The sequence below is a fragment of the Podarcis melisellensis genome (assembly GCF_964234715.1).
Source record: "Podarcis melisellensis genome assembly, chromosome: 2".
Lineage (NCBI taxonomy): Eukaryota > Metazoa > Chordata > Lepidosauria > Squamata > Lacertidae > Podarcis > Podarcis melisellensis.
In genome coordinates, this window is record NC_138529.1 from 79,140,576 (window position 1) to 79,156,871 (window position 16,296).

Genomic DNA, 16,296 nt, shown 5'->3' on the forward strand with positions numbered 1-16,296 from the left:
TTCGACTGATGGATGCATTGATCATTTGTAGCGAGGATTAGTCAAGCTTATGCCTGATCCTTGGATCCCATATCCAGAACGAAGGGGGGGGGAATGCCTCCAAATTTAGGAGTCTCAGCTGTGGCTGCAACTGTGGTGAGCAATCTAAAGGATGTCAACCCCACTAATATGAATTAAAACTGGCAGGGTCTGTCATGTTTGTGAGACTACTTCTGGGTCATTTGAAAAAACAAAAACAAAGGAGAGTCAATAGAAAACTGAATGTAGTTACGGCCCTGAAGAAGAAGAGATGCAGTTATTCTAGTCCAGCCTTCTCCATCTGGTGCCCTCCAGGTAGTTAGGACTGCAACTCTCGCCAGCATTTTCAAGCTGTCAGAACTTTTAGTGTGCTAGTAGCACCTGTACTTTGGAACTCCCCACGTAGTGCATTGTGTGCACTTGTCATGCCTATCTGTGACATTATTCTCAGTCTGAAATGTAGGAATGACTGGGCCTCACATACTCCCCTTCTTTTTTAACTGAAGGAAGTGAGAAGGGTCGTTACATACACTGCGATGCAATATCTGAAGAAAGGCCTCTAAAACACTGTGATTTAACAGTTCCAATTAACTTGTGTGCAAATAAAGAACACACCTTGAGCCATGGTACTCATGCATAGACTGGCTAAGTTTCTAGCAAGATCCTGAATTCTGAAGAGAGAGAAAAGTCACCAATATCTATTTGTTGAAAAAGTAGAATAAAATCCTATTTCTTCAAGCATCTTTTTGTGAAAAGCAGGGCAGGAAAAGGATGTTTGAGATTCATAAACTCAGCTGTGCGAATAAATATTTAAATATCTGCTACATTTATGAAGTTGTTTGAGGCAAAACCTTTGTAAAACTGCTGAGTATCTGTTTTTTTAATTGATTTATTTTTTATGCACAGTTGCATTTTGGAAAGCAGACTTTTATAAAATAATAGTAGAATATTCTGTTGTGCCCCAGTCATGGTAGTAAATCATGAAGTGCTTTAGAGAACAAAAAAGGAGGATGGAAAGGGTAAAGTTAGAAGGAGAATGTGTAAATAAAACTACTAAAACTGTGATGTACTTAGTGTTGAGATTGAGCCACGACTTTAAAGGAGAAAAATCTTTAGAAATGTATTACTAGCCTAGGGTGCCACCTTCAAAAACAAGAGGAAATTGTGTGTTTGGGCAGGGGAATGTGGCCTTCCAGATGATGTTGTACTCCTGCTCCCATTAACCCTAGCCAACAAGGGCCAGGGATTATGGGAGTTGTAGTACAACAGCACCTGAAAGGTGACAGTTTCCCCATCCCTGGTCTAGTAAATTCTAGATTTAGGTTCATCTATTGCATGAATCTGCAGGGATAATTCAATATGAGACTGGGACAAAATTAATAAGGACAACCTTGGGCTGAGGAGGGAAGCAGTTTGCTATACATTTTGACAAGCTTCTTCTACAGCGAACATTTTCAGGATCTGGAATTCAGGACTTTTAAATTAATTCAATAATGGAAACTACTAGAAATGTTATTAACATCAATATGTGAAGTATTGTTGTGTGTCAAGTACTATTAAACATATTGGAGCACCTACACTCAGATGTTTGCTGTTTCTCATTTGCTTCTGATATTCTGTACCCTGAAATCTGTTCCTCACCCCCACACTAACAAACACTATTTAGAAGCAGACTAATTGTGGTTCTTTTGGGGTGGGTATGCAGCTTATTCTTTAGCAGGCTGAGGGTCAAAATAAAAGTCAAGGTATGCTACATCTAAAAACACACAGAGCCCCCCCCCCCCCAAATCAGGATGTGGCTTTTGACGACATAATGGTTTAATTAAAAGTTAAGTGATCTTCAGTTGTGCATGGTATGAGTTCTCAAATAATAGAGTACAGTCAGGATAAAGAACTTCAATACACTTGGGGAATGGATTTATTCATTTAGTATATAAGATTGAAACATTAAATTGTGTCTGCCCTGATGAAACCAAAACTTCCTGAAAACGTACACTTCAAAGTCAGGCTGTATCTCCAGATTTCTGTTAGATGCCGAGACTTTCTACACTGTCACCTTTAAAAGATATGTTCTGCTTTATAATATCTTTCTTTCAAGTATATCCATGCACAACATCAATAAAGCAAATCAGGAACAGATGCCTCCTTAAATAATATGCAAAGCAAACCAAACGCATTTCCATGACAATTCATCATCTTTGGAATGCTTTTTCCCCATTATGGGCTCTCAAAAGGGCTACAAATGATAAATGATAGATTCTCATTGAGTGAGATAGAAAATTCTTATAATTATTGTAGAGGGGGAGCAAAAGAAAGAAAAACTGTCACTTTAAAATCAGCTTTGATAAAGATAAAAGGTGAGAAACCCAACAGCTGCCATCTGTTACAGCCCACGGTATGCTGAGGGAGTGCCCAGCAGTGGGGCTGGAGTCCCACCATTCTCTACATCTGAATTTTCCTGCAACGAACAAAAGAAAATGCAGGGGCTCTGCCTATTTATCCTGCAGTTCTTCGTGGTGCCTTAAAGTCAAAGCATTTGAGGGGGGAAGCAAAGAAGAAACCATATGCTGATCTTCCTAATTTGGTCACTATGCAGGGCAAGGGCGACAAGTCCCGCAGACCCAATTTGATATGGTGAGTTCCTTGGGGACACAAAGCTTCTATCTAATCTGTGTTTTATGAGTAGCTTTGATAAGCATACATTGGCAGTAGAGGGTGGAGAAGGAGGGGAGGGGGCTGCCTTCTAGACAATATTTCAACACTGTACCAGTGCTGCCAGGCAAATTTAGTTGAAATGCACCTATAACTTCACTGTGCAACATATCTATGATTTAAAATATGCTTTGAAGATTGTGCACTAAACCTTTTCTTAAGGAAGGAGGGAAGGTATGGCATGCCATCAGTTTTCTCAAAGAGGCACAGCCAAAGAATGCATTTTTTAAACCAATATTATCCGATGGTACTCTTGGCAAAATAACAATAACAATAACAAAACAATAGCAATAATAAAGCAATTAGTATCTCCCACTACACTAAATACCATTGGCAACCATTGGGGGTTTCATTCCTGGCCCCCTCCCCGCAGGTTAGCAGAACATGTAAAAGAGTGCCCTGCCTGGTTATAGCCCCTCCCCTTCTGTCCTTTTAGTGGTGTGTTTAGCAACGTTTTCAGGTTATTTCCGGGTCCAGCACCATGCATGTGTGTGCAATTGCGCATCATCTGAATGTGTGTTTAATCAGTTGCTACCTGTAGTTGGTCCCCCAGCCTGTCTGCCATTTGTGGGACGGGCGATTAAATTTCTCAAATAAAATCTGAATGCCTGTTTATTAACAGGGTATAACAGAGTGTAATATGAAACCATAATGTGTAAAACAACCACAAAGGATTGAAATCCAAAGGCAATTTCATGGAATAACTGAATTACAGGATTATAATTTAGAAAATTTAATCCCCTAGTGAGAGAGCCCCACTCCACAAACAAGGGGGGGTGGGGAGCTCTAGCTGATGAAGCTTCTTAGCCCCAGTGACAAAGTGTCAAGTCAAGGCAACAAGAGAGCTAAATCACTGAGCAATTTTGGCAGCAGGGCAAGAAGGCCTTCCCTTTGTGACCTAAGAAATCCCGAGCACCCAATAAACATTGCCCACCAGATATGCAGGTAGAAATTTAACAGCAATGTTGAGGCTATCTGTACACTGCACAGAATGTCACATACACAACTATCTGCCTGCTGCACTATCGGACCCATCCAGTAGGAAGAAATTTCAAAGAGGGTGGATTTAGGTCCATTTTGCTTCCTGGGAATCCACCTCTTCGCACACACAATAGTGTTGCATGATCCCTGTCTTTCTTCTCCCTGACCAATTTTCTCGTTTTGCTACTACCCCACATTTAGCTTGGCTGCTGTTGCTAAAGCCTGAGTGCCCTTTCAGATGACTTTATTTTAGTGGGCATTTAATGAAGTACTATCATCTCCTGCCATATCACAAACACATTCCAGACATGCAATATATCCGCCTTGCATAATCTCATTCCCACCTACTTCTTTTTCATGTTCACTAAGAGCCAATTCACAGGACAAGTAGTTTTCAAGGGATGTACTTAACCTATTATAAACCCCCTTGTCACATGAAACAAGACATAGGATCTGCTTAGGCAAAGCAGGGTTCCAATTTAGCTACACTTCAAAATCACCTGGTAACCCTGATTTCAAAACCTAGTTCAACTGAAACCCTGGTTGCTCAGCTGTGGCTAACCTTTCCACCTACGTAATGCTTCACTTCTCCAACATGGGAGCCTTCAGGTGTTGCTGGATTACATCTCTCATCATCCTTGACCACTGATCAGGCTTGCTGGGGATGATGGAATTTGTAGTCCAAAAAAACCTGGAAGGAACCCATTTAGGGAAGGTTGAGTGAAGGCAAGGTGTCAGACCTGGGAAAGAAGAGCATGATACTGGATCCTGTTCGCACTGATTATGTAATAATGGGTGCTTCAACTGTACATGCCCTAACATACAGTGGTACCTCGGATTAAGAACTTAATTTGTTCTAGAGGTTGGCTCTTAACCTGAAACTGTTCTCAACGTGAGGTACCACTTTAGCTAATGGGGCCTGCCGCTGCCGCCGCACGATTTCTGTTCTCATCCTGAAGCTAAGTTCTTAACCCGAGGTACTATTTCTAGGTTAGCGGAGCCTGTAACCTGAAGCGTCTGTAACCTGAGGTACCACTGTACTTGAGCAAAGCTTGCAATTGTTTATGTTGAAAGTGTGATTCATCTACAGGCAAGCTTTTTATTACGTAGGCATTTAAGCAGCACAATTAGTAGGGGTTTTCGCTAGGTAATGACAAATCCTGGGACAAAGAGGCAGGTTGTATTTTGAAGAGCCAAACTGAACTGAACCCTGTGCTCAGTGCACACTCCAAAGAACTATGCCCCTGTTTCTGCAAATCCAGAGTAGAGTCCCTAAGGTGGCTGGATGGTGCCTTGCACGCCTTCTTCTAGAAATTCCTGCAGCCAAGCTGGTTGCCAAATGTATTGCTCTGCTTTCCTTTGGACCACATCAGCAAGGCCAAGAGCAGCCCAGGGCCACAATACACACAGCCAAGGCTTGCACTCCAGGGAGGTCACTTCAGTGCTGCTAACGCAGCAGCTTGACTTCACCCCCGGAGGTGCACTCCATTGTCTATTGAGACAAACAGATGCCAACAAGTTTCTGCTTTGTATGAATCCTGTCAGCACAAGTCACCAATGTCTATTATGAAAAGCAATGGGGTTTAAATTCTAATATTTATGTTGGATATGAGTTGTGAAATTCATTGTGCTTATGCATGTTGAATTTATTTTATTTATAACTCACCTTTCTCCCAGTTCAAGAACCAAGGCAACTCACGGAATAAGTACAACTAAAAGCACACAATGAATATAAACACTCAATTAAATAAGTAACTAATTAAAAACAGCACTGAACATACTTAACACCATTTAAAAGCTACCTTCCCATGGAAGTGAGTTCCACAGTCTAGGAGCAGTCACTAAGTAGGCCCTCAGTGCCAATAATGCATGTCAAAGTTAAATTTAAAAGATATTCTGCAGAGATCTGTGAACCAGTGACTTCTGCAAAATTCTAGGTATATTTGAGGGTCAACAGCTTGATTTGGGGTACAGAGCCCAAAAAGCATAGAGTGGTTTACTGTAAATCTAACAGCATCTTAAATGTCAGTTGCTCCCCATTGTAACAGAACTGTATGTGACCAAAATTGTGCATGGGGCTTAATGAATTTTTCATATTTAGCTTCAGGGCTGTCCCACACCCTTCCATTTGGTAGTCTACCCTCTCCTTTGTTCTTACATTGCACGTGCACTTTCATGACAGCTTCCTGAATTATTTTCCTCTCTTTTTGTGTTAGCAGCCAAACACCTCTTGCGCCATGTTACAGCATTTATTATCTTGTTCACTTTGATTCTTGCTTGCTCTTTTTTAAAAAACAACAACAAAACAATAGAGTCCGTTTTCTTTTGATATCATCTTTGGAACAGGGAGTGAGATCAATCCTGTCAACTCTGCACATATGATTCATTTGCATCTTATACCTCATCTTGCTGTGCTGCAATTAGAACAAGTCTGGGCTTTTATTCTGAACTATCAGGGGGGTGAGTCAGATTTGTTCATGTCCTTTCAGTCATGTTTTTCGGCATGGACAACACTCTGGTAACATTAACAAAGCAGGGACAATATCCTTTTTTATAATGCATACATACCTATCACTCATTTAATAGGACAGTATTCATGAACCAACTATCCCACTATGCAGACTCTTCCTTAAGAGCACCCACATTAATACATGTAAAGAGGCTTTACATGGTTTAGTCCACTTCTTTTAAAACAAGAACTGCCATATTTTTCCGTCTATAAGGCACCCCTATGTATAAGGTGCCCCCTATTTTGGGGGACTCCAATTTAAGAAAATGGAGGGAGATGTATCTGTGTATAAGGTGCCCCCAAATATTTGACATTCTTTTTTAGGGAAAAAGCCTAGTCTTATACATGGAAAAATACGGTATTTGTAAGGCAAGTTCTGCTTTGAACACATGACTTAGGCTTGGCTCATAGTGCAAGCTTTGGAACCCCCCTAGCTGGGAAAGTAAGTTTTGTCCTGTCCTTAAAAAAAACCACACACACACACACACACACACACACACACACAAACCACTAGTATAACAGTTTCTGAGAGATGAGAGGATAACAACACACAAAGGACTAATCAGCATTTTAGCTATAAATCCCATTGGGGAATAGAAGTGTGCCCCTGACTTTAGGAATACTCTGCCCTCAGTAATGATGTTAAGGCAGGTGCTTATGGGAACTTGGAGATATGGAACAATTAGGCTACTGTGTATATAGAAAAGAGCACCAGACAGAGCCAATGTAGGCAGATGGGGCCTAACAACAAGCTTAGCTGGCTACTATGGTGACAGAGCTGGCACCTAAAAATAAACACTTGCTGAAAATAACACTGGTTGAATGGGGGAGATAAAAGAGCCAGTGGGGGAGAAATCCTATATACAGTCAGACAAATCTGGATGAATAGACCGGGCCCCAAGATTTCTTCATTTTCTTTCCCCCAGCCATACATTTCTTGTGTTCCATGTGTATTTTTTAAAAGTGAAATTAAAGGCTGTAAGCTCTCAGGGTGCGGGGAACCCTGCTGGGAGTTTTGCAGTTTTTAAAGGGGAAAATATTTAACTCCACCTTATATGAGAGAGCACATTCCTTTCCCCATGTACATCTGAAGACTGCTCATGAACATCTGAAGGGCAAACGTAGGGAGAAAGGTCAAGGGAGCAAAAGCTAAGCACAAAGGACAGTGATGCTTCCCCATACATGGGGGGGGGGGGGAGACAGGTGGATGACATGACCACTGGCTGCAGGACTGCGGAGGATAATTTGTGCCATAAACTCTGGGTTAAAATTGCTGCATGACAACAGGAAGCAAGTGGACTTGGGGAAAGAGAGCAGAGAAACAGCTTGAAAGAGCTTGTTTGTTTGTCCTGCAAAGCAAAGCAATGCAGGGTTCAAAACGGCCAATCCTGAGCATTTACTCAAACAAAGGAAACCTTAACCAAAGGAAACCACAACCAGCACAACTCTTCCTTCTAGCCTTCACATGTCATGGGAACAGACTAATCGCAGATGACCAACATCTGAAGTCTTCTAATGTGTTCAAACTGGCTGCTGCAGTCAAACAAAAACCATAGGAATCCCAGCTTGAAGAAGGAAGACAGTCTAGAAAGCTTGTTCATGCTACAGCGGCACAAAATTAAAGACTAGGAAGGAGAACACTCAGCTTTGGATTAATTCCCCAGTACACACACCATTCATTCATTCTGCCTACCTTCTTTCACTCACCCCTAAAGTTCTTTATCTGGGAGAAGGGAAAGGGCTGGTCTGCTCTCTGTAAATAACCAAATGGATTTTTATAGCTTTAGGTGAATTTATAGCTCCGGGACAGTTTTATTGAATAAAAGCCTGATTGCTAATGTAAACCATGACTGAAAAGTGGGGCGGGGGGAGAGTGGGCTGTACTGAAATCATTATAATCAGAAAACTCCATTTTGAAGATTAACATGTGGTTTATTTATGCTACTCAGCCTAGCCAAGATGAGCCATAATGCAGACAGAAAGTACCAAAGGAACTTTCTTCAAAGGCAGCCTCAGAAAAATTGCCACTTTTATGGTTTTTAAAAAGAAATGGAAATTGCTTGTGCCTTCCCAATACCACTGAATGAACTGAGGGCTGGTGTGTTTTTTCTAAAGATGGTTTAGTCACAGATTAGGAGAGGCTGGTGAGCTTATTTGACTTAAAAGCAAATAAATTGTATAAACTGCATAAGTATTTGGTTTTTCACTCCATTCTAAAAATGGAACAGCTAAGATTGGCATGTGTGTGTGTGTGTGTGTGTGTGTGTGCGCGCGCACACACACACACACACACCTACAAAACTACATGGCTCACCTTAGAGAGCAACAATCTCATGTTGTGTTTATTACATGTGCCCATTGGAATAGAGGAATCTGCCTTATACAGAGCCGGATCATTCCTTAATCTAGTACAGTATTTTTAATGCTGAGTGGCAGAGGCTCTCGAGGGTTTCAGACGAGTCCTTTCCAAACCCTTTCAGGGGCTGAAACTGGGGTCTTTTGCATGCAAACCATGAGTCTGTCACTATACGATGGACCTTTGCCAAAAGATGACATGGGGAAATTAGTGGTACATAGTAGTCTCAAGAGAATCTCCAGGAGGCAGAGGCTGAGCTAGCTCATGGCAACACCACACTCATGTTGTATCCACAAGCCTTAACAAGAACAAACTAGAAAACTGGCTAAACAGTTTTCCAATAAAACTGCAGTGATTTCTTTTGGATAGTATGTCTCAAAAGATCATAATGCCTTAAGAAATAGGCAGATTGTTTCTGTGCATGGGAGTAAGAATCTGTTTCAATCATTACAATGATTTGAAGATGCATACACAAAACAGGCAGCTGTCTTAAAAATGCATTCACACACACACACACACACAAATTTTAGCACATGCCATGTCACAGAACATGTGCAACTCAACCAGGAATGACTGTGCCCTAGTATTTAGGGCCCTGCAACTGTGACAAAAAAGCACTGAAGCAACCATGCCCAAGGTCTAAGGTTTACAGTGGCTGAGTTGTGATGTGCACAGTTGTGAGTTCTGCCTCTGGACAGTGGGAGAAGGCTCTTCTTGCCTCTGCTCCAAAAGAATCTGATTAGCTGCTGTAGGCAATGTGAAACTGAACTAAATAGACAGATCTTTGGTCTGACCCAGAAGAGCTATTCTTATGGCTAAGTTGCCCACTTAGCAACCGTCAGTCATAGAAAAGTGTTCTGACATGTTAAAGGAAGAGAAGCAATGAGCAAATGATGTTCTCTGATTGATGTTGGTTTAGTGGTTCCTTTTAACTCTGGTTCCTCTTGCTCAGACTTGTATTGCTCTGAACCTGAGCAGAGCAGTCCTAGCTCTGGCTGGGGAACTATGGCCAGAGGACCATAATAGGCAAACACTGGCTCCACCATCGCATCCAAAGCCTTGACACTTGCGTTGGTCAAGGGAGGTAGTGGATGTGATGGAGAGCAGTTTTCTGGGTATTTTCTGCTGAACCAGTACCAGGCTGGCATAGCAGAGGCCCAGGCCCCTGTCTGGCAACTGGATCAGCTTGAAATCAGGCAAAACTATAGACAGCCTGCTCCACCTCATTTTGAGATTCCATGCCAACTTCTGCAAGCAGGCACACTTCCAGAGGTTGTGCTTATGCTACTGTACCTTCTACCATGAATTATGATGCTGCTAAACCCTAACCCCCTCCAGCAGTTAAGGATCAGGCCTTAGTCTCCGTACTCTGCAAAATGGACCATCAAGCTTCTTCCTGAAAGACTGCACTTCAGTGCTACAGCAAACAGGTTGATTTCCCCACCATCTGCTTACTAAACTCTTTGACTTTTTCACAAAAAGGCTCCACAAAGCAGGAAAAGTGGCTTTTCCTGTTAGATAATTACTACTACTACTACTGCTATTACTGCTACTACTACTGAGCCATTCTGTCTGCCTCCAATCGTATCCTAGCTGTATTACATTTGCTTGAACATTATCTTCTGAAGGAATGGAGGTTTTCGCCATAGCATTATCAAAGAAATAAGGCACAGCCTAGACTTATACATTATTATTTTTCGTTTTAAAAAATGGGGGGCACTACATATTTGCATACACATGTGTCCAAGACTGGGGCAACACATCTATACTGACTGGTAGCAAGTGTCATCTCCAACCCTACCTCAGAATGCCAGGGACTGAACCTAGGACTTTTCTGTATGCAAAGCATACCACCGAGAGCAGAGCTCCCTTCCCCAATCTTCCTTCATTTCCCCCTCCACACTTCTGGGGGATTCCAGCCAGTGAATCAGAAACTACTCTAACTGATCTTACTCATTCCTGCCATGGAGAGACTTCTGTTCTGTATTACACAGATATCTCATCTGCAGCCTGTCCTCATATGCAGTGCTGATGAAGTAAGACAGCTTCACGCAGTGTCAACAGCTCCCTAAAGATCAGCCCCACTTGTTTTCAGCACTTTTTGCCGCACAATCTCATACAACCAAAAGCTTCAAATAAACCTTGCATTCCCTGCCACGGTGCTTCTTCTCGCTTTCTCTCAACTAAAACAACCAAAATTAAACCGCTCAATATGTTGCAGGAGGAGGATGAAGTAGAAACGCTTATGAAATCTGCAACTTTCATACCAGTTCAAGCAGATATATACAAAGTTTAAAATAACCTGATACTTTTGTTTCACACTGTTTCCAAGAGATGGAAACTGAAGCAGTCAACTTTGCAGATGATGCACAGCTTTTTTGGGGGGGGGGAGGGGAACCAACATGTTCCCATTTCTACATTTAATGCCTCATTTCACCAGAGTAAAAATGAGACGGGGAGGGACATAAGAGAAAAGGAAAATCGACCAAACATAAATTATGTTTGTAAAACATGTTAAAGAAGTAATATATATATTTTTGCCATAGCTTTAACAATCTATATCTATATACACACACAGAGAGAATCAGAGCCAGATATCTGCAAATAAGCATTTACATAACAAAACTTTATACTTTGATACAACATGTAATCCATAGCCCCATCAAAAGAGCTTCTTCCCATTTAATGTGGCTAATGCTTCCTCAATATGGCGAACAGCATAACGTTCAGAGAGGACACAAGAACAAAGTGGCAATTGGGAATCACCAAAAACAAAAAATACAAAAAGAGTGGGAATGTGTAAAGGAATATCTAGAGAAATGTTGCCCTCAAATAAAATCCTTGATATGTTTAAATTAAAATTTGAAAAATACATGATGTAATAAAGAAGAAACAAGAATAACAAGAGTAGATGAGGGAGGGAGGGAGGGAGGGAGGGAGGGAATAAAAGAAGCTGCAATGAGGTGGTGGGAAGTCACTGGGGAAGATATGGGATTATTGTATGTATTTTGACTTATATATATGGAAAATAATGGAAGATGTATATGAATAAGTAACTGAAAAATCAATAAAAATTAATTATAAATTAATTATAAAAAAGAACAAAGGTGCTGTAGGTCACAGCCCCCACCTCTAGGATACTGCCTAGTCAACTATGTTCTCTAGAAGGGTTCACAGCAGGCTAACCTCAAAAACAACAAATGAAGCTCATAAATAAAACAAAACAAAAAACCCCCAATAATCCAACATCCTTTCATATTAAAGATAAATTAAGTTTCGTTGTTGCTCCTCCAGGCATGTAGGATGGCCATCTAATTACTACTTTTAGCTTACTGCTACTTGTATGCAGGTTTTAGGAAACCTTAAAACTAATTGATTTAATGTGACATGGTTTTAACATTTAGATTTTAACTAGGGCCTGCTGCCCCTACTTGCTCTCCTCTCCAACCACACCTGCTCTCCAACCACACCTACCCCTTTGCTATCTGCCCTTCCGTCACATCTGACCAAATCCCCTCTTTTCACACCACACCCACCCCATTGCAGATCCCCGCACAGCTTGCCCCAACCCCTTTTAAAAGAGAAAGGAGGCACTTCACAGAGCAACTTAAACAGTTCACTTGGGCCACCTGCCAACTGTGCTTCTGGCTTGGCCACTTGCCTGCTGTACCTCACACTGCAGTTGCAAACAGCAACGTGTCAACAGCCTTACGTTTTTATGTATATGGACAGATATAGTTTGAGGAGCGACTTCATGGGCCCTGCTGAACTGAATGGAAGATAGATAGAGAAATGCCTTTGAAAGTCCCCAGCATGCCTAATTTAAGAAGAGTCTATCAGAAACATAAATAGGCATGGCTTCCCAAGGGAATATAACAAGACAGCCTCAGAACTTTTGTACTTCAGGCATTATTGGCCAATAACTCTCACCTCTCTCAGTTCCTGAGCAACAGAATTCAAGCGTTCATTTTCAGACTGGGTGTTGGCAAGGACATTCCTCAGCTGCTTTAGCTCTGTCTGCAGTTCCATGACTTTCTTCATGTAGTACTCTTCCTTTGTGGCGGACTCTTGAATCAAGGTTTCTTCCCTGCTCTCTCCATCTGCTGCTACTTTCTTGTGGTTGGTGTGAGCCTGACCAAAAGCCTGGGGGGAAAATCAAAAAGCTCTTTAATGAATAATTTTAGCAACATGAATGTTTATTGTGCATTGAGTATACCCTGGTTAAGAAGCTGAAGAGCACATCAGTCTCCCCAAACCCGTTAATGGGCAGAAACATAAATACTTGCTGTATTTCACACATTATGGGGTATTTGTAACCAGTGAAGCCATCTCTTTTCCTTTCCACTCCCCTCCTCATGCACCCCTGCATGCCCCAACTCTTCTCCAGATGGTTGGTGAACCCCAATGCAGATTGGGGGAGCATGCAGAGAGAAAAGAAGAGGTCTTCTTGCACAGGTAGGAATCCTTGCAGTAAGGGGACAACCTGGTTGGATATAACATCGTGCTCTTTTCCTTTTCTAACACGATTATCTCCTTGTTGTGAGGTGAGGATTTGTATTTGTGCTAAAGAGAACTCCCATTTTTCAAAATGGCAACCTTGTAAGTCAAGTACGTAATTGTTTAAAACAATCAAGTGTGAACACTTGTGAAATCATCACAACATCCCTGTCAGCTGGATCACTATAATCCCCATTTTACAGATCTGAGGATGAGGCACAGAAATGCACTAAGGGCCATGTACCAAAACCATAAATTGAGTGGAGATTTCTGCATGAGGAGGGTCTACATGCATATATCTCCTGGTCTGAACAGCCCTATTTCCTTCACTAACATTAAAATATATGAGTTGGTGTCATTTCAGAACAAGCCACAATGCTACTTTCTGAGGTAATTTCCTCGGGCTCTCTCATCCATCATTTCCCTCTATTTCATGCAGCCCAGCACTTATTTTGAACTAGAAGCTTCCCTAGATTACCTTAATATACTTCAAATAAATTGGATCAATTGCTCTGAAGAACACCAATCAAAAGGCTAACATGAAAAACATTGGGCTGTGATACATGGGTGGCCACCCACCAGAAACATAAAGTACACATTGAAGCATACTGGCCATGCATAAAGCACATAGTTGGTGATCAAAGAATCCTATGATTAATATGCAAAACAGTTCTTACAATTCTAGTTGCTCACAGAGTCCTGCCCCATTACCAACAGCAATTATTTTTACTATAGATGTAAAATGATTAGGAACTCTTATTGTTAAACCAAATCTATACATACGGTTCACATGTGCTACTGTAAATTTGTTGGGATTTTTTTTTTCTTTTACAACTTCATTGCTAACAAGCTATTTTTCTCCCCATGATCAAGTTGGAATCTGCTCCAAGATGTGTTTCAATTTACCTCTTTGTGTGTTATCAGACACCTGCAATTAGTTCTTCAGAGAGCTCAAATAATTTTAATATACAGTGGTACCTCTGGTTATATACTTAATTCATTCTGGAGGTCCGTTCTTAACCTGAAACTGTTCTTAACCTGAAGCACCACTTTAGCTAATGGGGCCTCCCGCTGCTGCCATGCCGTCGGAGCACGATTTCTGTTCTCATCCTGAAGCAAAGTTCTTAACCTGAAGCTCTATTTCTGGGTTAGCGGAGTCTGTAACCTGAAGCATATGTAACCTGAAGCGTCTGTAACCCAAGGTACCACTGTATTTATAAAGGCAAATTGTCCTACCATTTTAAGGAGCCATATTCTCGTCGGGATCCACCTGACAGATGGACTGATGTGTAAGAGCTGAAATGAATGCTGTCTTTGAACTACAATATGTCTTTGCAACTACTGCCTTCCAAGATAGATTTGAGTCTTTCAAGTGAATTAGTATGTTCAACATGCCAATTCTTTCTTTCATTTCATATAAAGATTGCTGGTACGAATGCTGCATTTTCAACCTGGTCAAGGGCAACCCAGGATCTCTCCTCCTTCTCCAAACACTGCTCCCTGTTTAATGATCTATCAATTTTCCATTGGCCATTTATGTCCTAGCCGTTCAGACCGTATCTGTCATCACAGGAGGAAATTTATTTCCTACATGCAAGACGTAGGCCTCAGAATTTCATTACTTCAGCATATTAGATAGGAAGCATTCGCTGATACGGTAATTATTGAACAAACAGGACTGAAGCATATGATTGAACATGTCTGTGCCATCTTGTATGCAAGCCACCCACTCATTGCTCCTATCAGATTGAATCTGATTTCAGATAAGCAAATTAGAGAAACCAGAGACAAATACCCATTGAGGAAATTCTGGCCAGGTTCACACAACAGTCCTTAGGGAAATTAAAATGCGTCACATTTCAGACAGAAAGTAACATGCCATCTGCGCAAGTTACTGTAAAATGAGTTTCAACTGCACACAGCAGCTTAAAATGACTGAGATCTCTATGTATGTTAGGGTGTTAGCAAACCAATATAACTGAAATAAGAATCTACAAAAAAGTGTGGCCAAGTTAACAAAAACTTATAATCCCCCCCCTCAACACACAAATCAATTTCTAATATCAAAATCAATCACATTGTAAATTGTTGTCCGTATCGGGACTTGTTTTACCTGTTTCTGAGTCATTATGTACTCTGTTTGCTTCAATCTTCAATTTGTGTTTCAGGTCACTCTGCATAAACCTATGTTTCCTATTCGCCCTTATGGGTAATCTAAAATCTGTGTAACTTTTCCTCTTTTCATCAGAAGCAAATAAAATTTCTAGGCACAGGAACATTCCCAAAGTGGATGAAGCTTGCAAATTTTCAGCTTTTGTTGAGGAAGCAAAAGTACTTCTTGAACAAGTCCTTGATATATACGGTAAGTAAAAGGTAAAGGAACCCCTGACCATTAGGTCCAGTCATGACCGACTCTGGGGTTGCGGTACTCATCTCGCTTTACTGGCCGAGGGAGTCGGCGTACAGCTTCCAGGTCATGTGGCCAGCATGACTAAGCCGCTTCTGGCGAACCATAGCAGTGCATGGAAACACTGTTTACCTTCCTGCCAGAGTGGTACCTATTTATCTACTTGCACTTTGACATGCTTTCAAACTGCTAGGTTGGTAGGAGCAGGGACCAAGCAATGCGAGCTCACCCCATCACGGGGATTCAAACCGATGACCTTCTGATCGGCAAGTCCTAGGCTCTGTGGTTGAACCCACAGTGCTATCCGCGTCCCTATACGGTAAGTACAGTATTTTTCGCCCTATAGGACGCACTTTTTCCCCTCCAAAAATGAAGGGGAAATCTGTGTGCGTCCTATGGGGCGAATGCAGGCTTTCGCTGAAGCTTGGAGAGTGAGAGGGGTCGGTGCGCGCCAACCCCTCTTGCTCTTCAGGCTTCAGGAAGCTATCAGCAAGCCTGGGGAGCCCGCCTGGGATAGCAGCCTGCTGCCCGGAGCGCGCTGAAGCCGCAGCTGGGGGGGGGGAAATAATTTTTTTTCTTTATTCCCCCCCCCCAAAAAAACTAGGTATGTCCTATGGGCCGGTGCGTCCTATAGGGCGAAAAATACGGTACTTTGCCATAAAAGACTTTGGAAATGACAATTTTTTCTGCTTAGTACAACACACACCTGCCTGGGATGTGGGTGGCGCTGTGGGTTAAATCAAAGAGCCTAGGACTTGCTGATCAGAAGGTCGTACCTTTACCTTTACCTTACAACACACACACACACATGCAAAT

General features: G+C 41.8%; 1 protein-coding gene across 3 annotated transcripts in view; it reads right to left on the reverse strand.

Annotated features, from left to right (window-relative positions):
• BICD2 (BICD cargo adaptor 2) overlaps positions 1-16,296 on the reverse strand; it is an 80,994-nt gene that overhangs the window by 18,755 nt on the left and 45,943 nt on the right. For all 3 annotated transcript variants that reach the window (XM_081898311.1, XM_081898313.1, XM_081898312.1), the window contains exon 2: positions 12,507-12,719. In XM_081898311.1, coding sequence (XP_081754437.1) covers positions 12,507-12,719 — 213 coding nt within the window. The remainder of the gene's footprint in view (positions 1-12,506; positions 12,720-16,296) is intronic.